Here is a 26,485-nt window from a genome sequence, read left to right on the forward strand (position 1 = left end):
TCAAACATAATAAAACCTGTTAATTAAGGAGCTTAACACATGCTGGAAGGCAGGTTTTATCCTCTTTGGAGTAAGGCTGGATTTCGTTATGCTAAGCTAACTGTCTCCAGCTTAAAGCAACTTCATGTAACTTTTTACTATAAAATAACAGAGTCCATACATGAGCGCTATAAATCCTCTCATCTAACTCTTAGTAAGACAGCAAAAAAAAAACAATGTTTCTTTGATAACAAATCAATAGAGCATGGAAAGTTAGACATGGGTACGAGACGAGGGTAGACATGTCAGAGCAGTTACAGTGAAATTAAATCAAGTCCATTCTGGGCTACTGTAAAACATGGCCGTGAACATATCATTCCACTTCAGCAGATAGATCCCCCTAAATGAAACATACAGGACCTTCAGGTCTCGTATCATGACTTGTAAATAAAGTTTTTGTCCCACAAGGACTGGAAAGGATTTTTTTTCTATGTTCTTGCAAACCTTGAGGCACCGAAGACAAAACATCAGCTGAAACAATCGTCAAATTAATCAGCAAAAAAGTTTCAGTTATTTTTAAAGGGAAATAGCAATCAATGTTCCAGCTTCTCAAATGTTAATACTTCCTGCACTTCTTTTATCTTATATGATTTCAAACTGAGTATCTTTCAGATTAGAACTAGGGATGTCCCGATCAGATCGGATCGGGACATTTTTCCACTGATCGGAATCGTCAATTTTGAATTTTTAATGTGGACCCAAGCCCGAATTTTTTTTGTTGTTGGTCGGAGCACAATTTGTGGCAGAACGCAGACGCGCACGTAACATTACTCTGGCAAATCTGTGGATAAAATGTCTGCAGTGTGGAAATAACTTAAATTAGAAAGCGAAAGCAGTCCAACGGTGACATGTAACATCTGCAATACCATTGTTTCGCGGAGCTGCATTTAAGACTAATCATTTGATAAGGCATATAAAAACAAACACTCAAAGAATACAATGAGTTCGCTCAAACAATACAGGCAAAGACACCGAAGCAACAAACACTCGCGGATACTTTCAAATGGACAGAGAAATATCCTCGAGACAGCGACATGGCCACAAATATCACAGAGAAGGTGATCAAATTAATCGCTCTGGATAACCAGCTCATCTCCGTGGCAGAGGATCAGGATTTTCTTCGTCACCTGGCACTACATTATATTGACTCCACTTTCGAGTTACAACGTGCTGGAATGCGCACTAGTTTCTTGGGTCTCATACAGCAGAGCATGTAAAACAGGCGATCGAGGAGATGCTGAACACGTGTGAAATAGACAAGCAATGCGTCCATGTCATTTTACCTGACAACGTAAGGAATATGAAAAAAACTGTACTCGAGGATCTGCTGTCACAGTGAAGCGTCACACACTCACATGCTAACACAAGGAAGGTGGAGGCCAATGTTGCAATAGCATATGCAGAATAAGAAAGAGCCATATGAAAGTACATACTTTGTTTTAACAAAATAAAAAAACCTATTAAAGAACAGCTTGGATGCAGGTACTTTTTTTCTTAATGCAGCTGTATTATCCAGGAAAATATTAGTTCAGGCTGAGTATCGGATCGGGACTCGGTATTGGCAGATACTAAATATTAAAAGACTCGGATCGGGATCGGGGTAAAAAAAAACCTGATCGGGATATCCCTAATTAGAACAGTTATGCACACAAATCAAGCATCCTGAAAAGATCACCCTGGGCTCTGGGAACTTGTGATCGATGTCACTATGTTCTGAATTTTAATAGAATCAAATGATTAATCGATGAAATACAACATATTCACAACATAAATCTGTACATAATCTTAAACTGCAGCCTTAAATCTTGCTTCCGACTCACCTGATCACATTTTTGGTGGAAGCTCGCTGACATCTCCAACAGCGTGCTGCGTTCATCCAGTGCGGCAGCGAAGGCCTTCCACTCCTTCTCCAGCTGGCCTGAGATCTGCTTGATCTGCTGGGAGGCGTAGTGACCCGACTCCAGTAGCCGGTTTCCCACTGACATGATACGGTTGATGTTCACGTACACATTCTGCACAGCAGGGAAGGGAGAGAGGGAGCGAGACAGTTGAACAGAGGAGTTTGTGGGTAGGTTATGCACTTGACATTGGGTAAGACTTAAATGAAATAGAAGAAATATAGAAGGAGAAAAGCTGGACAGATGAGGAGCAGAAAGAGGAGCAGAGACTGAGGAGATGGCTATTGAACTGGTAGCATCATTTCTCATCCGTTGACAGAAACTCTAGCGGCTCGATTGATTCCCTCTCTCACAGTTTCATAATGGTTACATAAGGCTGACTGAGGATAAAGAATAGGATTACTCAATACCTGGTTGTGCTGCTGCTAACATGCAGAAAATCTGCAAGTGCACACAAGCACAAGCTTCTCCAAACAAACACTCAAACACAGTACTAGAAGTTGACGCTGAGTGCAATAACTATATGATTATACAGTGCGGGGCACGGACTCGATACTCCAAGTGGGCGGAAAAGCATTACCTCCTGCTGCGGATCAGTGGGTGCGTGTGTTTGTGTGTGTGTCTTACCATGCAGTTCATAGCGAAGTGGTTGTGCTGGGTCTGCAGCTCTATGGCATGGGGGTGGTTGTTGCCAATCTCTGTGTAGCCTGCCAGGAACAAACCCTTGTTGTGCATGATCCAGTCAAACATCTGAAGCACAGGAAATGACAGAACAGACACACAGACGGATAAAAAAAAATCATGTTAGCCAAATGAAATATACACAAAGGGTACGGGTTCATCAGTAACTTTCACAGATCAATGCCAGAGCAGGTGAAAACAAACAGCTGGCACTTAGCCTGACTGTGTTTATGTACTGCTGCAGTTTGCAGATACTTGTCATCTTAACCAGGCCAGAATTCAGAGAAATGGACTGCCTCGATTAAGAGTATCCTCTCAGGCTCTCCAAGAGAACAACTCGTGGCCTATGGTGTCCTAGCAACAAGCTCCTACTACTGCAGTGTATCCAAGACTGCAGCTCTCTCCTTGTTGCTGCAACCTGCTATTTTATTCTACTCACTCAAACATGGATCTCTGAATTTTTCTCTGCCTGTCTCCTTCTACTTTGTGCCACAGCTGTCATCACCTGAGCTGTCAGAGCAGCTGCCATCCTCCGTCTCCCTGCCTGTTATCCTGGGATGTGGTGGAGTGGCAAAGCCATTTAGTTTTAACCTGCTGTTTTATTTGTGGAATAAAGATTAAGCTGCTGTTTTAGGACCAAAATCAAAAGGGCATGAATTCATGAGCTCTGCAACCACGGCATAAATCAATGCTTCTCTGTGGGTGTAATTAAGTTTTTGTTGTATTGGCAGTTGTCAGCCCCACAGTGATTACCAGCTGATCTTATAGATTACCACTACATCGCTGCTCATGCTGAAAGATCTCCCCTCCCGCGTTCCACCGACCTTTTCTGCATCCTGTTCGAACAGCCGGAGCTGGAAGCACTGGTCAAGCTGGAGCTTGCGGACATGCCAGGCCTGGTGGAGGTGCTGTCGGGTGGAGTGGAGCTTATCGAGCAGCTGGGTGATCCGCGGCACCAGGCCCTGTGTGTCGGTGTTACACATCCCACCGCTGCTGCTGCTGCTGCTGCCACCGCTGCCCCCGCCTCCGCCGTTACGGTTGGAGAAGGACTCGCTGCTCTGGATTCTCTGGAGCAACCTGGAGATGGATTTAATGTGTGTTGAAGAATTACTCATGCTTGTGATTTGCTGTAATTGTTTGACTGAGCAACGCTTTGCATTTGTGTTGAAAGAGGAGTGGTTGAAGGGACTAGCATGGATGGATAACACATCAGCGGATGTCAGAAAGTGACAAATATGTTTTATTCTACCTAGATTCTACCAGGGAAGATATTGGAAAAATGTGCATTTGCAGGGTTCCAATTATTACAGAGCACTTAGTGTATTAAGCATAACGTTGACTGAATTTACATAATCACGACCTGACTTCTATTTTATGCAAATGACTCCGTCCAGAATGACGTACTAGGTTCACGAAAATCAAATCGAACTGTCAAACTACGCAGTGCTGATGAGATATGGATCAAGACTGAAGACATATGCACTGTTTAGCTGTAATGTGGGAGAGCTTGGGCCCCGATGCGATGTTAAAAAAACGGACGAGCCAAATCCAAGCACCGTGCAACTAGCTGTTACATAACTCATCAGCCACAGCTCCGAGTGCACCGCTATATTCAGATGCATTGCTCACCAAGTGTCTCTACCATAAGGGCTGCAGTATTCTAAATGAATACTATTTTGTCAGAAACGGAAAGTGTTTATGGTTGAGAAAAACACAAATGGAGTCATAGATATGATGTAGATGCTATATCACTCTTTCTCTTGGAAGACGTTCGTACAGTTTCACTCCATTGTCATCAATGAAAGAAAACGAGAGCTGAGAGAGAAGTTTCAACACTGACTCATTTCTCACCTCCACACAGCTGGCTAATCAGGGCATGAAGAAATCTGACAGAAATGCGTGGACACAACCACCCCCTCATCTAATATCGGAGTAGTGTAGGGAGGAAGATTTCTTGATACTGTATACTCGCCCCTTTAAAGGTGCAACAGAATTCAACGGAATGTGAAGAAATAAAAGCTTTGAGTTGATCTCAAAGACGTCTGTGTGTTGTATCGCAGAGATATCTACTTAAGTTGGCATGCCAACACTCTGAGCTCCCAGTCGGGACTGCTACCTGCACAGCTAACTAAGCTAAAGACCTAAAACACGAGAAATTACTGCTTACTGTGGTGTTATGCTGCCTCCTATTTGAGTATGAATGATGTGATTTTTCTTATATACATTACACCTTTAAGCTTTACATACAGAGAGCGCCACTGCCCATGTGGCAACCTGTGGCATGTGGGAGCAGGTTTTTCTTGCAGATGCTAATGATCCTTACATCTTTTAACTTTCATATCTCTTTCTTTTAATCTAACTTTCACTTCTTCAGAACAACGTCCAATGATTGCATGAAAGGAATAAGCTTAATTCACACAAAAGTGAGCAAGCAAGTACAAATAGGACGCTCAAAGGGCTGCGTGTGCACAGCTTTTACACAAACCCCAAACAGTCGCCCACGTGATTGACGAAGAGGAGCTGAAGGGAAGGCGGGATAAAGGCTATTTTTTGATACGACCGAGTGGTGGAAAACATTGTGAGCCTTCAGGCCTCTGCCCTACTGTTTAGTCCTACAAAAAAGAAAAGTCACAACCGATGTATTTCTATGTGCTTACCTCTGTCCCTCAGTGTCCAGCTCCTCTATCGGGGCTTTTATGACTTTCTTCTTTAGCGTTGCGTGTTCTTCTATCATCCGCCTGGCTCCTTCTAGGTCCTGGGGAAAGTCTTTTCTCGACACCGTTTCTTGCATCTCCTCTAATCGGGACAACATCTGGGTGGCGTGACCAGAGAACTCCTCAAAAGCCACACGCACCTGAATAAAAACAGAGAAACATCAGAATAAGGGGCTGAAAATGACAGAATATGACTATGTTTACAGATGCAAACAGCCAAAGCCTCGGTCTTATTTTTAATACAATGTTTTTGCTCACTGCATTTGGCAAAAAACTGAATTTTAAAATTTCCTACAGATGGGCAGGCCACTCTTACCTCTATCCACTCCTCATGGTTATATTCAAGGCTGCCATCAAAGTCAGCCGTCAGTTGGGAGGGGTCGACGACCTTCGTCAGGCCCTCTAGCGACACCATGGTGGTCTATGGAGCAAAGGCGGGGGAAAGGTAGTCGAGAGAGAAAGAGGGATTAAATGGGGTTTAGGCGGTTTTGGGTTAAATTCAGTCGATTAAGAGTAAAATGTCTCCAATCTCTCCTCTTCTCCTCCCGTTGCATTTCCTTTTCTGTCTTCTTGTGCGGTTGAAAATCTTTATCTCTTAGCAGAGACATGAGCAACCCTCGCTCCCAAAATGTATCGAGACAGGATGTTTTGATGACGGCTGAGTTGCGGAGATGTAATTTTGAGCAGAAAGCCATGTAATTAATTACTTAACAAATCCATGGCATGACTCAAGCCCGTTCATCCTCTTTATCCTGCCAATTTAGCACGCTGCGGCTTATTTTACTGTAACAGCAGTCAGCAAAAAACACTTTTTAAAGCATCTATAAATATATCACATACAGAAAAGCTCAGAATTAAACAGTTGTAACACCTTCGCTCAATTTCTCTTTGATCCCCTCCAGTCGTCCTTCACTTTGGAGCTAAGTGAAATTCAAATCCTCTCCGCACGAAATTCACATATTACAATATCGATTTCAGAGAAGCAGCAAGGAAATGTCTCCCTGTTTGGTTTTAGTGCCTCTGTGTTTCTGCAAAGCCACCTCCGCACAACACCCCCACACACATGGCCAGAGATGGATGGAGACAGAACGGTAGCTAGATAGCTTTGTGTAGGCCAAACAATGCAGAAACACACTGTTGCTGTCCTTGGGTAAAAAAAAAAAAAAAGCACAGTGACACTCACCAGGGGAAAAAACTGATACCGGCGTGTTCGCCATTCTGGTTTGAGTTAATTGATTTGTACACTGTTGGATGGTGAGGGAGAATCGGTCAGGGCCGTTGGGTACCGTTTTTCTCCCCTACCGAACCACGCGATTTATCAAGAGGCAAAATCGAGGTTGCAGGCGGCTCTCTGCACCCCGGCTCGCTGCTTTCATTCTTTCCATTTTAGTTCAACACAAAAGGGTGAAAGAGCAGTGACATGTCCTGGCTACTCTTCTAGCTTTCATTTTACCAAGCCAGGAGAAAATCCTTGAGACTAACACACACTCGCCACAGTGACACCTAATAATGCGCATGCTGGGAGCCAATCGGTGGTGTGAATACTGGGCGTAGAAGTCCTTTTTTGGAAAAAGCTTTTCACTCGTGCAAAGTTTTCAACTAAATATTCGTCCATTAACTATTAAATTAATTGCCAACCATTTTGATAGGCAATTGATCAGTTTGAGTCATTTCTGTAAGAAAAAAACCCCAACTAATTCTAAATTCTCTGATAACAGCGTCTTAAATATGAATGCTTTCTGGTATCTTTACTTCTCATTGTCCCACCTATCTTTGGGTTGTGGACAAAACAAGACATGTGAGGTTGCCATCTTCGACTTTCTGATTTTATAGACACCCAATCCATTAATCAAGAAAATAATTGAGGAAAATAATCACTAGTTGCAGCCTTAATTTACTTGGTGAATTCCTTCTCTAGAAATCTCATAAGGTCAGGGGGATATACATGAAGGCAGGCACACATACAAATCAAAACGCAATGAGTCCGATCAATGCCCGTGTGACCTGGCAGAGCGGCTCTTCGATGAGAGCAACCTGCCCTGTGGCATCTGCCTGTTCTTCCTCTCAAACAGTCAATACGGTCTCATCAGACTACAGTGGACCTGTGTGTGCACGGGCATGGGAGCAATCGGAGCCATTTCCACACCAGTGCATCCACACACACACACACACACACACACACAGTCAGATGCTCACATATCAGAAACACACTGCACAGAAATCGAAGCACATACTGTACAAAGATGGCCATTATCATAGCAAGGAAGGTTCTTTAATGACGGATCAAACAGGAGGGTGGGGAATCATTAGCAAGTCCTCATTAGAGGGAATTTACTAAAAAGGCTTCAAATCAGACGAAGGCATTTTTCTACAACTTGAAAAGCGGGAAGCTCACACTTAATAACCCGTGCAGTGGTGTTTTCGGTATTTATCCCAGTGGTGCACATTGTGGTGCCAGTTTTAACGATGAAACAGTCCCAGCGTCAAAATAAGCCTGTTCTTGTGAATACATCATTAAATTAGCTGTGAAAAAGGCTTCTAACGCATGACTGACAGCATCACAAACACTGCTCCTCGTGATCCGCTGCGTGCTGTTTCTGTGTTGAATGTGTGGAAATGTTTTTCTCTGGTAAACCGCTGGCTGGTGATGTGCACACCCAAAGCAGCGGGCAGAGGAAAATAACGAAATGTGTCGACAATGACCGGCTCAGCTGGCCGTTAACGCAACTCAGCTGATGGGGAATTAAAGAGAAATGTTTGACTTTTTCTACTTTTATAAGTCATTACTTGAAAATGGCAAATATAAGATTAAGGTACTAAATCTCTCTTTATCTGGGTGCTTACAAAATTCATTACAGCATGCTAAAAATATAGTACAGCCAAGTCTATCTTTAACTAAGCAGCACTTGAATTACATAATTAAAGGGATGTTGTTGCTTTTTCAAGTGACAGTTCACCTTGCAGTTCCCATCATTCTCCCCTGGTTTTAACTGTGATGTTATTGTTTAAGTTTTCAAATAATTTTGCAGGTAAAAATGCATGTTTCAGGTTATAAAAAAAGCAGTCAGAGAGCTGGGATGAAGTTGAAATACTGTGTTATTGTGGTTGCATCCTACCTCAAATTCGAACTTAGAGCTGCCGAAGTTGGTCCTCTGCTTCTGCCAGAAGTTGTCTGGTTTGATAATGAGGGCGACGTGGATGCAGGAGGGAAACGACTCCTGCAGGATCTTCAGCAGAGGCTTGATGCTGTCCCATTTGGAGCCGCGCATATCAACGATGACCGTGAAGCCATGTTTACACACCTCCTCGCTGGAATGGATGGAGGTCGGCGGGAGTGGGAGGAATTAAAGAGAAGAGAGGGCAGGGGAGGAGGATGTGAGGGAGGGAGGGGTGGCGAGAGAGTATAATCCAGAGAGAGAGGAGACAGATGACAGGCGTGGGAAAGGATGAGAGAGGGATGGAGAGAGAGAGATGAAAAGAGAAGAGGGGAGATGGAGATTGAAAAAGGGAGAGAGAGAGATAAAAGGGGAGGTAAAGAATCAAAACAAACAGTGAGATGACGCATTTTCTATACCGTGAGAAGCCTACGCAGCAAACATATATGCCACACACACATACACCCACCCACACCCACACACGCCCACACACACACACTCACTCCTACGCCCACACAAAACCTGCGACGAATGAGTCACAAATGTGTGCATATATATAAAAACACAAATCAGCACATTTGTGCATCAGCAGCCTCGTCTCCCTGGGGCGCTGAGTTCTGGATGAAATCATTATCCCAGATCCTCATGTGCACATAGACACACACCTCTGCTATAATTATGCAATATCTTTCAAAAAACACATTTTTGACTTCACGATGCAAGGAGGAAACACACAGCTCATTGGGCTTCATTTATCTTATCACAATTACTTATCTTATTTAACAACCCCAGACTGCTTCTTCCCCTACTGGTAATTTCATGCATTCAAAAACGGTCCCTGCATCCATTCCTTCATTTTTCAGATTGCCCCAAGAAATATTTTCGCAATATCTTTCTATTCTTGCATCTCTATACCTCCACATCCTCATCCAAACCTCTCCCTCTCCCTCTGGAACAGCCTGTCAGTAGATAGCCAGTGTGCAGATGTTGCCTTTCCCAAAATAGAACACCTTTGGTCACCAAAAACCCAAACAGTTGAGAGAGAGCGAAGATGTGCGAAACATGACATGACGACGGCGTGGTTACGAATGTCTAAAAGACACCGCTGAAGTAAAAATGATCACTGACAGTAAATATAGTCACATTTTTTTTAACTGTACAGAAATAGTACACAGCGGTAAATCAGACACAGAGAGGGTGGATGGATTAAGGCGGGCTGAGGGGGAAGACGAGCGGCAGATTAAAGAGATGGAGAGGTAAACAGAGAGCTGGAGAGATGTTTTACCTGCGAGGCGAGGAGCTACTCGTCCACAGTAACTACCGCTGCTGCTGCTGCTGCACTGCCTCAGCTACTGCGACACTTTGTTTTGCTTTCACACACACTCGCTCGCTCTCTCGCTCACACACACCTCCTCACACATGCGCTCTCTGTCTCTGTCAGTTTTAATCCCCCCCACCGCCTCCCTGCTCCTCTCTCCCCGTCTCTCCACTGCTTTCTCTCTGTTGATCCCTCCTTCCCTGCCATCATTTGTTGTGTGTTGTACACCCCTCTGTCAGCTCAGGCTTTCCCCTCTCTGTCTCGGCATCTCACTGTTTCTCTAGAACGGATTTTTGGCAGCCGAGAAGCTGCGGCAAGCTAACTGGTCTTGAATTATTTCTCTCTCCGTTCCTCCCTCACCCTCACATGCTCATCTCAGCTCTCTCACGTGTTTTCCTTCGCAGAGTCTTCTCCACTTGCTCCGGGTGTTTGCCACATTTCAAGGCATTGCTTCTCTTCAGATACATGAGACACACGCAGATACTGCAATCACGCACACACCATGGAGCAAATGTAATGAATGTGCAACCTGGGGATGCCAGCGAGGTAGGCAATCAGTCTCCTCAGGTCGTCCGTTCGTATTCTATCGTGGTTGCTGCGTGATGGAAACGTTAACACCGGACCACCGCGTCTGTCTCTGCCACCTGAGGGGACACACACACACACACACACACACACACACACACACACACACACACACACACACACACACACAACAAACAAACACAGTCAGAGTCAGATTTAAGAAAGAACACTGACAGAACAAGCAGGAATATATCCAAAAGACCATTATGAATTGTTTGATCTAAATGGCAGTTTAGTGCAGTACCTCATTTCTACCAAAACTGATTTAAACAGTGAAAGCTATTCCAGATCACCTGAATGTATATTTGTGTCACTATATCAGTAAAAATCCGACTGGAGTATAATAGCAGGGTTCGTACACATTTTTAAGGTCAAATTCAAGCACTTTTCAAGCACTTTTAAGGGTAATTTACAAAATTTTCCAGCACCTTATCACTGGGAAAAAATACATATCTACAGGAATATATATACACTCATGATTATTTTTTTCACTTTTTATCACAATTATGTACATTGTAGTATGCTGTAAACATCTAAAATGATGTTTCATGATAGGAAAAACTTTAGAAATTAAAGGAGAACACAAAGTTTTATCCAAAAAAAGGGAAGCCACTTGGTGTTCTTCAGGTACACTTGCACCGGGACAAAGAGAGACCTGAGAGCACCCTGTAATTTTCTTTTTTGACATAAACTTTTATAAGCTTTTCGCTTATTCATCAAAGTTTATTAATATTGAACGTGTCATCAGTCCAAATTGCATCAAATTCACCTTCTCCTCAGCCGTCCTTCTCTATTCCTACCAGGCTGCGTGTGTGACGATACACACACACACACTGATTTTATTTCTCCTTGTCATAAGAAAACCATCCAGTCTGATCCCAATGTTGCCAAGACACAGAGTTATATTGTCAAGCACTTTCAAGCACTTAAACTAAAATCCAAGCACTTTTCAGACCTTGAAAACACAACTTTGAAATTCAAGCACTTTCAAGGATTTCAAGCACCCGTACGAACCCTGTAATAGGCATGACAGTGACAAGTAAGCTCATTCAATAAACGAGTCAGGGGTTCAACAATACAAGATGCTGAGCCTGTTAAATTGCGCGCCCTTGGCAACTGATTTACAATTAATTTAAATCACTATTTGCTCTGCTAGAAACTAGAGGCTCAAAACTAATGGAGCAATGTAATAATGCAGGGCACACACTGAGAAGCCATCACCGGAAAGTTGTAGAAAAGGCATCTAAAGAGAGCAATTACTACATTCACGGTAAAGAAAATGCTACTTGTTTTAAAATACAACAACATACGTCAAAAGCTTAACTGTATGTATTACCATTGTATATGTTCCCGTTAATACAAATTCAGCTGCAAAATGAAGTAGATCTGCCTGCAACCGGCTCACTTCTATTTGTGATCTACGACGATGAATGCAATGTGTTAACGTTAATGAACACGATGCATTCAAAAGACGAAAGGGTCAACAGCCCTCTTAGCATTTCTGTGAGGCTGTTCTGAGGAACAGCAGTGCTGGGAGCTAAATACTAATGCTCACACGAAAGCAAACTCAAAGTGAGAAGTTAAATTCAATTTCTTCAACAAGCAATCAATAAAAAGGTACATCTTTTCCCATCTAATCTTAAAGCAGGTAAAATGTTCATTTCATGATGTTTAGCATGTAAGCATACATTTCCAAATTTGCACAAATCACAAGGTAAGGCTGAGACTGATGATAATGTCTTGTTGTATATAAGATGGCAGTTATTTTGCAATAAACCAAACCCAAACCAAAACACGTGAAATTAAATTTTTTTATCAGATTGTGTTGCTAGATGAAGAGTGAGGGGATCACCAAAGTAACTACCTGAGGAGGGCACATATGTCTGTACTGATGTTAATGCCAATCCATCAAACTGTTGAGATATTTCACTCAGAAGTAAGGCTGCACGAGATACGATATTGCAATTGTGTTAGGATTAAGGATTTGCGAGAGTGATTACTTTTGCATCGCAATCTTCATTTTCACTGAAGAAAGTTCAGTTCATGATGTTGTGACATTTGTTTTGGTCTGTACCGAACGTCAATTTTGTCTTACATCTGAAGGATGAGATTTTTAGATCAGAGCATCTCTGCAGCAGTTACACCATTATTAAAAAAAATGCAGCTTTCTACGATTTAGACATTACACTTGGCCATTTTGCGATTCTGGGAATATTCTAATTAACACAGAAACATTTGTGTTTCGTTTTTTTTTCTCAAACAATGACAATAAAAATCTATTCGATCCTCTATCTGATTGTGCAGCCCTAGTCAAAACCACATACATCAAGGTCATTTTGGCACTAGAATTAAAGTCAGAGTGTCTCCAGTGTCAGTAGGATACATCATCTGGGGAACATGGATGTGTGTTTAAAATGCTGTGCTAATACATCAAGATGATGTTGATAAATGTTCCAGGATATGTGAAAATGCTGACATGTTAGTGGTATTGGAAGAAAGGCCAGAGGATCAATTAAGTCAGTAGGATCATCCTCTGGGCACTATATGGTCTCTACACAATGTCTGGTAGTTGTTGAAGTGTTTAGTCTGGACTGAATGACCAACCAGATATTACTTTTCCTCAAGCTATGACACTAGCATAGCTAGAAATTTATATAAATCAAATTATGAAATTATTTGGTCATTCCAAACACATGTCCACATTGTATGAAGTATTTCGACACAGTGTGCATTTTTTGCATACCAGACTTTTTGTGTGTTAACAGTATTATAGCCTTCAAGAGCCTTGAGCCTGAATCCAAGTTTTTGAATTTATTCTTGTCATTTTAATTGGTAGTTGGGGAACCCTTGCTGTTCACAATACATAGTCATTAGACTGAATTATGAATATCTGGTACAATAATAACAACAATATTTTGCCTCTAGATCCTGACCACTTTCAGAAGCGGAGCGCTGCTCCAGTCACGTGGGAACTTGTAAACACAGGCTGGCTGTGCTCAGCCCACAAATTAGTGAGTTCAGGCAGGTTGCTGTGCGCCTGTAGGCTCGACCTGGCCGCTCAGAAGAGAAAATCAAACGCTCACGTGGCGAACAGGCAAACATGAGTGAGCACGAACATGGCCGATTTATTAAGGGGCCAGATTCGGGATAATAGGCTTAGCTCATTTACCCTCCTTTTCACAAGCGGTCCCTCCTCTACCTCCCTCCCTCCTTCATTTCAAAGCCAATTACTCCGCAAGCGACTACTATGGGATGCGGTAGCTGAGAGTAAGTCATCTCCATGGCAACGGCGCCCTGTCTCTCCCTCTCTCAATTTCAATGTGTTTGTCTGAGTCATCGTCCTCATCATTGTGTTTCTGCCTGTGACCTTCGCTGCATGCACGGCAACAAGTAGACCAAAGAGAAGAGTGCACACAACACACACACACCCACACACACCCACACACACACACACACACCCCAACATTTCACTTCAATATTCCATTTGAAATCTACTGTATCATGGTATTTTTCCACTGGCATCTGCACATTGATACATGTGATGATAATACACACTCTTTCACACACACACACACACACACACACACATACACGAGCTGAATAATGTTTTTGTGTCTTGTACAAATAATCCTGCTGGATGTTCTTGGCAGTCCTCATGTCCTACTCGGCCTCCTGTGAGTTTTCCCTGGCACAACTCAAGTGTGTGTGTGTGTGTCAGACATGACTGAGCTTTCCTTGGAGGAAGTAAAGACACAGCTGTAGCTGTCTATCCTGTAGTCCTGCTCATACTGACTAAACAATAAATGTCTGTGTGTCTCAGTGTGTGCATTTAGTGTAGTCTGTGTGTGCTCGTATGTGTGTGAAGTAGGGTCGAGGGTTAAGTGTCTGGGGCTCAGTCTGACCCCGTGAGTTTTTTCAGGCAGAGTGCACGGCTCGTTATTATGTGTGTGTGTGTGTGTGTGTGTGTGTGTGTGAGCGAGAGTGAGACAGAGATGCAGACACACACAGAGAGAGAGAGAGAGAGAGGGAGAGAGAGAGAGAGAGAGAGAGAGAGAGAGAGAGAGAGAGAGAGAGAGAGAGAGAGAGAGAGAGAGAGAGAGAGAGAGAGTAACTCTATGCAAACTAAAGACTCTACTTCATGTTTCATTAGCCTTGTCTACCATGATCAGACACCCGAGGTTGGCTGACCTGTCGGACTAGACATGCGTACGCACACTTAAACTTACCTGACAAAAAGGCAACTTTTTCTTTGAGGATGGGAAGTACTTCCATTGCTCTCATCTCCTCATTTCTCCTGAAACCTGCATGAAGAGAAAGTGAAGACAATGAGGTTTGAATGTAAACACAGAACAGAGCATGTCTCCCTGTTCTATCACAGTCGATCAGATGTGATTTTTTTCATGAGGGCAGATTATGTAGGACAGACATTAGTGCCGTCACTTTTTCTTTGATATTTGGTCATTACTTTGAGCAGGGTGGAAAAGTTCGGATTCAAACTGTAACAACCTGTTCATATGCAGACGCTCTAAAAATTCACTGTCAGCTTGACCTATTTTTTACCCTGTATCAGTAAACAGAGTTTTCTGACAACGCTGTAGTAATCAGTCCTAAATCCCAAAATAAGTGAGCAGTTTTGCACTTCTGGTTCGTCATGAAGTCAGTGGGTTTTTTTTAAATGGTTTTCAGTTACATGCCTGTAAAAAAGTCTGTGGTTAGAGATTTTCAAGTTTTATTCTAAGAAATTAAATATGTCAGTAAATACTCCACATGTGAATTATGAAGTATTTATGTGTCTTAAATAAAGGTGTTAACAAATGGCTAAATGAATTGATCAATTGTGTGAAAACTGTGTATATTACAGTGTATTAGGAAGCTCAGTGGTGGTGACACTGAAGTCATTTGGTCGCAGTGTAGTTTGTTTACAGCCTAACATTATCTTTTTACTTCTGGTGATTGCGTCTACACTCCAAAAATCATAAATGTGGTCTTCATCTGTGGAGATTATCTTGATGAGCAAGACCTCTAAGTATCATAAACTTGTGCTTGCCACAGAGCTTATTTTCTGTAATAATCCAGAATTCAATTGAAGAAATCCCACATACTTTTTGCTGAGGGATGCAGGGCGATGGTTACTTCCGGGTTTAGTCTATAAGAATACGCCATTGATACCATTCTCTATGTTATGTTGTTTGCTATGAAAATGGACGACACTGTACATTTTAATTATGTGTAAACACAGCTGTTGAAAAAGGTAACATTGAATTTCTGGAAGGATATGTGTCATACAGGTGTAATGTAAAGTTAGTACAATAGTACAATTATCATTAGTACAATAACAAAATTAACGTTGGGGTAATGGAATGCCTATAGAAAGTCATTCATGTAATTGCGTGCCATTTGCAATGAGTCCAAACTTGACTTTTGGAAAAAGTGACAGCCTTAGAGCAGATTTTGTCCACTTTTAATCCGTAAATCCACAGTTTTTAAACACTGGGGATTGAGTCCAATTTCAGATTGCTTGCATCATGAGGAAAAAGCTAGTAAGATTCACTCACACACACAAACACCAAGAGGAAGCATAGAGGCTGTGGTCGGAGAAACAGTAGCGGTTAGAGTTAAGTGTGCCAAACTGAAGGGAAGTTGAGGAGAAACAAAGAGCTGTTGTAACTCTTACTGTAACAGAGGTGAAACGGGGTGAAGTAACACCAAATACAATCGGCCACTTCAGTTCCAATTGCATTTGAGTACCTGGTGTATTTTACATCTGCCAGTAAGTGTTCAGTTGAAGAAAGAAATTGGATGCTAATGTCAGCATGCTAACATGCCCTAAACAACATTGCTAACATGCTGCTGTCAATTAGGTATAATGTTTAATATATTTCACCATCTGAGTTTGGCATGTTGGCATGCAAACATTTGCTGATCATCCCAAAACACAAAGCACAGCTGAGGCTGATGTGAATGTCACTAGTTATGAAGGTATTACTTCATAAACTACTGAAACTTTGACCAGATGATGGCATGAAATGTAAAGACAACGGATCAACAAAGTTAACAAATGTTGGTAATAGCTTGTTGTGGTGCGAACTGCAGATGAAGGGCAAGAAGTGATCAATGATACACTGTGTAGTGATTCATAGAAAGCACCATTACAAACTTTAATGGTGCCCAGGGTTTGCGTCGTTTACTGTTGCCATAGGGAGGAGTGGAATTGGATAATGTTTTCATCTGTGCGGTGACCACTTTGTCAAAGGTGAATTTGTAACAATTTCATGACCATGCTGTTGAAACGTTTCAGACACAAAGCCACAAATGTCAGCACCATGGTTGCAAGAGTTGTAAAGTCAGGATCATACTCTTGAGACCACCAATGTCTGTTCGAAATGTTGTGGCAATCCATCCAGTAGTTGCTGAGATATGTTAGTCTGGACCAGTGGCGTACTAGCCAACCTATCAACAGACCGACATTGCCATCCACAGAGCCATGTTCAAAAATTATTGCCCCAATTACCCTATTTAACAATTTTTATAAACCTTATAAATCCTGGGCATCATCAACCAACTGCATGTTTCCAATTTAAAATTGAGACATCTCAGCTTTCAAAATTTCCCTCCATCTTCTGTACAAACCGCAGTCAGGAGATTTTCTAAATTGCAATATTAGAGAAGGCCAACAAGCTGTCAGCTGAGAAAAATTCATATAAATATAGTTACCATACCCACTTCAACTCTGTTTGCCTTCTCTTGGACTACTAATCTCTGACATTTTCATATAAATAAATGTCTGCTAGTACTTGCTATAATTCAGTGATAAATCACACAACTGTGACGGAACCTTTTCTTCGTAAAAGCTTGAAAATGTTCTCAACACTGGTTCTCTAATAACCGTGACTCTTTCTTGGAGAAAAAAAAACATCACATCACAGAAGGGCTGATGTGTTTCACATACTGGTTTGCCTGGAATAAATTGAAGAACTGGAAGGTAAGCATGAGAATTAATTTGTAAAATGAAAAAACCCCACAGCAATAATCTGTGCTATAAATTGACACCCTATAAATGTCAGACTGGATCTCGTGGGTGTGATGGAGCCAAAGATCCCCTCGCTGTGCTGCTAATATTCTGTCAGAGGTGAATGAATGACTGTCGGGAGATATTCAATAAGTGAAAACCTGTTCAAACAACCACTATATATAGACACACTATTCCCCTACGTGATTAAACTCACATCTCACCTTCAACACACACACACACACACACACACACACACACACACACACACACACACACACACACACACACACACACACACACAGGTGGACAGAATGGGTCCAGATTTTGTCCTTCAGACACAGCAGAGGTGTAGTTTTTGATTGATGAAAAAGAGGGTCATTTTGTCTATTATGAGTCAGAGTGCGGATCTTTGGGCCCCCATGATTTGATTGAATTCTGATCCAGAGGGCTTCCCAATCATAAAACAAGTATTGATCCACTATGATGCACCAAAATGTTAGATTTCTACACTTCTTGCTTACTTAAAAACATAGCATATTTAGAATGATTATAAAAAATTTACCATAATCTTTGCTCAGGATTAGCCACCCTCAACAAAACTCAACTCAGCCAAAATGTTTGAATTTCTCCAGCTCATGTCATAGATTTTCTTGAAAAAAAAAGAAAATGTGAAGATATACAGTAGTTGTACCCCACATACTTTTTTGTAATGAATTTTGGAAGTTTGGCTTATCTACGTGTATATAAACCCTCACCAATCGCTTATTATTCTTTTGATTGTGTTGACATTTTATCTGAACATCAAGTATTCAGTTAAATAGATGTTGATATTTTTTTTACAGCAGTCAAGTAATACAAATAAATCTTTTTTTGTTTTTTAAAGAATCATTTTCAAAACATTATATCGCTACTCATTTTCAATCAAATTTAGATTCTGTGAAGCATTAATATAGATAGAAGAAGAATGTATAGTACTCACATACAATATACAATGTATTAACAATGGCAATCTGCATCTAACCTATACCTAACCCAATGCACAGGACCTGAGGGCTTACTCCAAATTCTAAGCGAGTGCCTTGGTCAAGAGCACTGACAGGAGAAATAACCTAATATACATGTCTTGATGGTGGGGGAAACCCACACAAGCACAGGGAGAACATGCAGGGCCTAGATCTATCACAAAGTTGTTTGGTCCTGCATAAATAATATTGTTGCCACAGAATTTGCTAAGGACCTTCACAGCTACAGTTAAAGAAACATCCTTTTTAAACATGTTTGTATTTTGTCTTCTGTGTAGGGCCTAGGTGAGCTGAATGGAATTTACATTTACATTTAGGGCATTTAACAGACACCTTTGTCCAAAGGGACTTACAGTAATTCATATATACATTCATACACTGACGGTGGTGGCTGCTATGCAAGGTGCTGACCAGCACATCAGGAGTATTTTTTGTGGTTCAGTATCTTGCCCAAGGACAATTTGACATGCAGGCCAGGGGAAGTGAACAGGCGACGTTCCTATAACAAGATGCTGGCTCTACCCCTTCTAAAACACACACACACACACACACACACACACACACACACACACACACACACACACACACACACACACACACACACACACACACACACACACACACACAAAGTGTTACCACGTATTACATAATGGTTACTACGTAAGTGGAACTAATGATTTCTCCTCTAGCATTCTGTTGTTGTTGCAGACGCACAAAGACACCCCTCTTGGGCACTTGAATTTTACTCCAGTCTCTGCTCTCAGCATGCCGTCGTATTTCTGATTGTATGATAATAAGATGTTAATTATTTTTCCACCACCAGAGGAGATGGATGAGAATCACTACTTCGCCTATTTCTACTCTTCTTTCCTCCTCTCATTTGTCTCCTGACTTCCCACAGGGTGCTACAAGAAACAAATTGTCATGATCAACTACATTTCCCACTGTGCTCCCGTAGAGTGTGGGCTTGTAGTTCTTTACAGATGATGCATTAAAGGAGGTGGATGCAGACAGAGGGCTTTGCTGTGCCTCTTGTTGTAGGGGTCACACGTGGGCTAGAATTCACTCTCTGTGCAGAGAGCAGGGGAGTCAAATTAGGCTGCCACTAATAATTGCACACTAATTTGACACCATTTTTTTCTTTTGCTTGATCATTTGTCAGTAATCTATCAAAGATAATATTAAATGTCCTTGACCTGTTTCTAACGCCCCAAAATATCTTCAATTTGACAGACAAGCAATTCGAAGCCCAGAGCTATTCCAAATTCAGCAAATAGTCACACTGCAGAAGTTACGACCAGTAAGTGTTTGGCAGTTTTGCTTGACTAATGATTTCAATGATTCAATGGTGAGTAATTTTGACTTTTATGTAGAAACAAAAACCTGCAGGTTATTGGATTCGTGCAGTGTGACATTCCTGAGTACTAGTTTTTGCATTGAACTTCAGGAAACTGTATTGGATGTTTGTTTTGTTTCACATTTTGTCATAATTCTACCAGCACCGACAAATTATACTAATTTTTGTTAGCGATTAGTCAGTTATTATTCAAAAGTAAAATGATTCATTGTTTAGTTCAGTGTTCTTCAATCATGGTCCTGGGCCCCCTGCCCTGCATGTTTTAGATGTTTTCCTTTTCCAACACAGCTGATTCAAACAATCAGCTCGTCATCAAGCTCTGGGACATTTTTGTCTAATATAATTTAATAATACTAATATTTAATTAATTACCATATAAAACAGAGAAAAAAATATTTTAAACGATTTGCCAGGTCTAGCTCACCTTGTCAAAGTTGCATCTTATTTACAGTGGTAAGACCTCAACTTTTGCTGTATAAGAGTCCGCATATTGTGTGTGAAAAGCTAAGACTCAAAGGTAAGTCAAAGACCGAATGTTGACTAGATGACTAGCAGTAAACCACTTCATGTGAGTGTGAGACAGAGAGTGTGTGTAGAAGGAGGGAGTACACACAGTGAGTGCTTTGTAGCTCTGTGTGAACTCAGTAATGTACAGTCAAATTTAACGGTCTGCCCCGAACACACACTGTCCTCTGTAAACAAGCACGCACCCACAAATCCTTGGACACAAATTTAGTCATCATCAAACGGATTCTGGGAATTCCAGCAACAATTATTTCTTGTGGAATAGCTCCTTCATCAACCTCTATTTTGGTCAGTGATTTCCTCCACCTTCCAGACTGACTTCAACATGCTTCAGAAAGGTGTAGGGAAGTTGTTCCAGCAATAAGGTCTCTGGGTTGTTGATGTAACTGCTAGTGGAGAAACGTTTGCTTCTGTGATGATAACATGTTCATGATTTCATCCAGTGACTCTTGTAACTCTACAGATGATCACTTGTTAGGATGATTACTAGATGATTAGAGTTCATCACATGGAACCTTGAAACTTTTCCAGCGACTAAATGACTTTGTATCTGGAAATATTTGAATATGAATATATTTTCTATGAATAGCCTGCCAATGAAAGTGAACAGTACAACCTTCAGTGGAGGATTTAAACTGTGCTGAAGTATTTCTGGGGGTGGGTTCTTCTCTTCTTCTACCAAATACAAAAGGGAAGTTTAACCACAGACACATCACCTCCCTGTGCTCTGCAAGTGTTTTGGGACTGGAGAAAGTGGCACAGCAGCTAAATATAGAGTGGCCGGGTCACACTCTCTCAAACACACACACAGACACGCACACACACACACACACACATACACAAACAGTAGAGAAGGAGGCCTTTCTGGGCGAATGTTGAGCATAAAATAAGAAAAAAGACAAACTATGAAAAGTGTGAGATTATGAAAGGACAAAGGGTGCAATGCTGCATGTTTTTTTTACGGCTGTAAACTGCAAAACAATGATGTCAAACAAGGACTGCACATTTAATCTAATCGACCATATTGTTCAGCTCTATGTCAAACTCGTGCATCTTTGCTGCTGTAAACAAGGGGCTATGGCAGAGAGAGTGCGAACAGGATTTAATTGCACTACTTGCACTAAATGTAAATCGTAAGTAAGGACGGAAACACCAGCAATATGGTGAAACATCATAACATGTGATCAAGTGTAAGGAAAATGATCAAGAGTGAGGGATGTGATCAAAAGTAACAAAAGTGGGCCAGAGTAAGAAAAAGAAATGTGGCGGGGGAGTAAGTGAGAGAGGAGAGGTGGGCAGACAAACAGAAGGAGGGGGCAAAAGACAAAGACAGCGATGCCAGGCTGACCAATCAGTAGCCGTTTTTTATACTGGGCAGCAAGCTGCCAATTTGTCCATCCTTCTGGTGGCTAGGTCCGTGGTTTTAGACAAAGGCCGGCAAATTTGGGGTCTGTCTTGGTCGCCGATTTGCCGCCTCGGAGGGTACACTTATTTCAGCCTCGACTACTATCTAAATCCGAGCCGTCAATGTACTGGCTATTGCTTGAGGTGGGAGGAGGTGTCGATGACATGCATTGTTGTGCGACCCACAGCCAGGGAGTTTTTAAACCAGGAAACAGCTGATCACAGCAGTCAGTCCATCATTTCATCTGCAGACGTCAAGATGAGCAACTGGACAGCTGCTGAGATTAAAGAGATGCTAGCGTCTCCTCGGCCTCTGTAGCTGTTTGGTTGTGTCCGCTTGTTGTTGTAGCGGCAAGCTGCTAACAGTTGCTACTTTCAAATTAAAAGCCCCCTGCTAAGAACCCAGTTCTAAACTCCAATGGTAAAGCTCTTATTTTGTAGACAAATTCGTCATCACAAGTTTACGCCTACCCCAGTGGTGGCTTTTGGAAAAGAAGGAATATTATGCCTCCGTTTCAGAAAGACAGGCCAGCACATTGCCGCCCTTACCTTGGAGAGAATGTGCCGCCTTTTCTATCTAAAAAGGGCTAGTATCTCTCAAACACTCATTTCCATCCTGTCTCTGTCCCTTGTTTTGCTACTCTATTTCTTCCAACCCACTTTCCCTTTACTTAGTTTCACAGCTTTAAAGCTGATATAAAGTAGGAGACAAAGTAAATTCACTTGACATTAGTGTTGGGCAGTATGTTGATATGATATCATCATCATCATATGAGGTTTGTATTTTGGATATTGTTATATTATAAAATTGCATAAGCTTCCCGTTTTTAAAAGCTGCATTACAGTTAAGTATTGTAATTCGGAAAAATGACCAGACTTGCCTTACCCACTTCATTAACATTTTTAAAAATATTTTCATGGTAATTCTCAATACTATATCATAGGCAAAAACTGAAACTAGTCCAGTTGCCTACGATATTGCATTTAGAATTACCATGACCTGGACGAACCTTCTTCAACAGTGTATATCATATAATCAAAAACCCCATAGAGTTATTGTTTTATGAACGTACCAATGGTCATCACCGCAGTATTGTAGCAATATCAATATTAAGGTAACTGGTCAAAAATATTGTGATATTTGAATTTGAAAGCATTTTTTTCTGAGTATTGAAAGGATGATCATGAAAAAGCCTATAAAAAAAAATCTCCATATTAATGCCCAACCCTATCAGGGCAACAGAGTAGAAAAAGGAGAGGAGGGCGATGAGCTCATGGTAAATGTATAACCACGCACCAACCAGACGTAGCATTGTACCTGTCAGCTCGATGAGGGCGGAGCCTGTCTGGGCAAATCTCCATTTGTGATTGGTAGCCCAGCAAGTCATCCTGGATAATTCTTCCACAAATTGTAATAAAAAATAAAGAAATCCATAAATTGCTGCGGCTTTGGCTTTTTTTGTGGATGGCGGGGACGTAGTCCACTGCTACCATCAGCTAATGATAGACTGACTGTCCGATGTGCTGAAAAGATCCCAATCCAGTGTGGGCACAGTCGGAGCAGCTGAGACTAATCCTGGGATTCCTGAGGGGAGATATTCCAATCCAGCAGACAACCAAAACCGCCCGTTTTGGTGTCGTCTACGGGTCCACACGGAAAAGCTGTTGTAAACATTTCCAAGCAGAAACGTGTCTGTCAGAGTGCTGTGTGGATGCACAGTCAGTGTGCATCTCATGTGGCATTAGGTGAGCTTCTAATCTGCCTGTCTTTCGGAAAGGCAGGTTCCTGGAGGTAATCCCATTGTGTAGGAGGGGCAATAATTATAAATATGCCTGCACTGCATTTAGGCACCTGGTGAAGCTGCTTAGCATCAGGAGTGAGACTGATGGGGGAAACCCTTAAAGCGCAGGAGAGGGTTGGATAACACCACATTGACATCACAGTCTCTTCTTCCCTTTGGTCTCTACAGCCACAGTGGAACCGTTCTGGGACAAACAGCATCAGATTGTGTTTATACAACAGATCTGTATGGGTCTTCATTTATCAGTGCCTCGCAATATAACCCAGAATACATGATAAAGGTTACAAGGTGCATTGTGTATGATTATGTGGCTTACCTGAGCTATACACCTGTATTAGTAATTAAGGAATTTTCAGCTGAATATACATCAATAGAAAAAGCAAGACAATCACTGTCATATGAGTAACAACAGTCTGAATGCCTTACCTAAACCCCATTATAACAAAAAGCATGAGAGAGGGAAAATAACTAATTGTGGGGGGGAAAATATAACTGATTTGAATTGCTAATAAAAGAAGGAGGAACATGCTAAATCAAATTCTGATTATAAGTCTTGAAAGGAACGTAAACCCTGGCCTCCACAGATGTCCCCAAGCGTGGAGATGCCCCTCTCTATCCGACAGGGTTAAGTGCTCAAGCCTGAGTATAATGAAAACCCCAAACTGCCGTAGTTGCTAGTAATTTTTTCAGCCCATTATCTAGAGGTCACAACTTTATTAACTTATCATCTTCTAGTGATTTAATGAACTCATTATTAAGAGATAATTAATAGTTTATGGAGCACACCTTTCTGTTTTTTCAAGGCTGTAATCTTGAGTGAACAATTTCTTTTGTTATGAAAACCTTCTAATTATTTTAATGAAATGTCTCCATAACTCAATTTACGTTTTTTTTTAGTTCCCTCCCCTTGCTTAAGATATCTAGTAGCTATTTATTGATTGAATATTTCTTTTTTTTTGTAGTTTTTTTGTTTTTTTAAAGCACAAAAAAACATATTTAACAATTTAGGAAAACAGCTTAACAACTTAATCACAGAACTAATTTGTTATCTTGAAAACAAGTCATGATCAAACTAAAATGACATTCGGTAGAGCGCATACCTCTGCCAAGACCCAACAGCCTCCTCATTCCGACTCACTCATGTTCACCAGCCAGCTAAAAATGCCTGATTTTTTTCCATCAAGATCCATGCACCGTTCTCTAAGAAGTTAACAAAAATGTGGAAAAAGGCCCCATCTCGCAATATTAAAGAAAGCAAGAAAAAACTCCTTGGATCCGTCCCTTTCTAAGGATCTGCACCAAAAGTTTATGGGGGCTATTCTTGGCCCAGACCCATCCTCTATCTAAGTTTCATGGAAATCCAGTCAGGAGTTTTTGACTAATCCTGCTGACAAACTGACGCGGGTGAAAACACGACATCTTTGACGGAGTTAATTATGAGGTTGAAATAATGGAAGTAAAAAAGCATCTGCAACCACAGACGTGCTGGGTTACATTTCCCACACATTGTCAATAATAGGGCAGCCCACGCAGGTGAAACAGTTCTTTGAGGAACTCTCTGTTTTGAATTCCTTTCCAGCATCGTCACGCATGAACTGGACTTGCTAAATGAAAAGTAAACAACAAGTAGCCAATGTTTACCCATGAGGAAGTAAAATTACATATTACGGGAAGAACAGCAAAATATGTAATTTTATAGCATTCCTCATTTTAATTGTAATAAATGTGCTACTAGATAAAAAAAGAATGGGTTTTTATTACCTTGTTGTTGAAGGCTAATTTCAGGAATGCATCATCCATTGCCAAGCTGTAAATCCACAAGACGATTTTACTCTCCAAAAGGCTGGATAACAGCTCTTCAGGACGGTTGTCTATCCCATACAACAAAGTAACTAAAACAACAGTCTCTCCCAATACTTCCTGGGCTGCTTGTCCTGTGCAGAGTGTGTAGTGTGTACTGCTGAAACACAGTAACCACTGATAAAGCTACACCCCCTGGGCAGGGGATGAGAGGGAAATCGCTATATGTAAACTACCGCAACACAGTCAGTTCATCATTCAGGTCAAGGCTGTTACTGGGTCGTGTGCGTCTGTGTCAGAATATGTCAACACTCGGCACACACCTCAGAGGCTTGAGACTTGTAGGGGCCTCCAAGAGGTCAAGTGGGCATTAGGCTGGCTGATGCAACAAAGCAGTTTACTGGACAACACCACTACAAGACTGCCCCACAGAGATGTGTGACAAATCGCTCAGGGAGGGGTCAAGCTGTGTGTGTTTCTATGTTTAAAAAAAAACGACAGAGAATGCAACAGCTGCCTGGATCGGGACAGATGGGACGGGTGGTACGGCCAGCCAGCGGAGGGAGGGGAAAAGTTGCCCGCATACCACAAAAACAGCACGCACATTCGCAGCATCTTCACCGTCTGATTAAAGTACAGTTACACGCGTAATCTCATAATGGCTCCCCTGCAGCTGACTTGAGCGCATCGTTTCTAAACCAGCTGTTACGGGTCGAGGGAAACCAGAACCGCGCACATGTGTGTCTATCCGTGCATAACTGCGGACTTCCCACATTCACAGCGTGCCAGGAATTCCTCACTGAGGGATGTGTGGGAATGGCAGGAATTCCTCGAGACTGAGGGAGTGGACAGGAATAGGGCGTCCGTGACCTGGACCCTTGAACTACATCCTGATCAGAAGCTCTAGGAAGCCGGGTTAGAAACAGAAGCGTACTAAGAAGAGCAGTTTTACTTGACTGCATGCTTATTTTATTCATGAAGGGTTCACTGTGGGAAACTCTTAAACGGAATTAATTTGATTTTGACACTTTATATTGATTACACTCAAGTATGCATGAACATGTTTTATTTTTCCCATGGTCTGAAAGCATTTTCCTCCCTACAACAACAACAATTCTACTATGTAACACACTCTGCAAAGAGGTCCAAATTAAGGATATCCACTGTCATGAT

General features: G+C 41.7%; 1 protein-coding gene across 4 annotated transcripts in view; it reads right to left on the reverse strand.

The window, feature by feature from the left end:
* Window positions 1-26,485, reverse strand: part of LOC115578509 (triple functional domain protein) — an 84,052-nt gene that overhangs the window by 33,236 nt on the left and 24,331 nt on the right. For all 4 annotated transcript variants that reach the window (XM_030411509.1, XM_030411506.1, XM_030411508.1 and 1 more), the window contains exons 3-10: window positions 14,617-14,691; window positions 10,335-10,449; window positions 8,449-8,641; window positions 5,649-5,753; window positions 5,276-5,472; window positions 3,443-3,695; window positions 2,565-2,687; window positions 1,860-2,051 (exon numbers count right to left, since the gene is read on the reverse strand). In XM_030411509.1, the coding sequence (XP_030267369.1) occupies window positions 1,860-2,051; window positions 2,565-2,687; window positions 3,443-3,695; window positions 5,276-5,472; window positions 5,649-5,753; window positions 8,449-8,641; window positions 10,335-10,449; window positions 14,617-14,691 (1,253 nt within the window). The remainder of the gene's footprint in view (window positions 1-1,859; window positions 2,052-2,564; window positions 2,688-3,442; window positions 3,696-5,275; window positions 5,473-5,648; window positions 5,754-8,448; window positions 8,642-10,334; window positions 10,450-14,616; window positions 14,692-26,485) is intronic.

The sequence above is a fragment of the Sparus aurata genome, chromosome 3 (assembly GCF_900880675.1).
Source record: "Sparus aurata chromosome 3, fSpaAur1.1, whole genome shotgun sequence".
In the NCBI taxonomy this organism is placed as follows: Eukaryota; Metazoa; Chordata; class Actinopteri; order Spariformes; family Sparidae; genus Sparus; species Sparus aurata.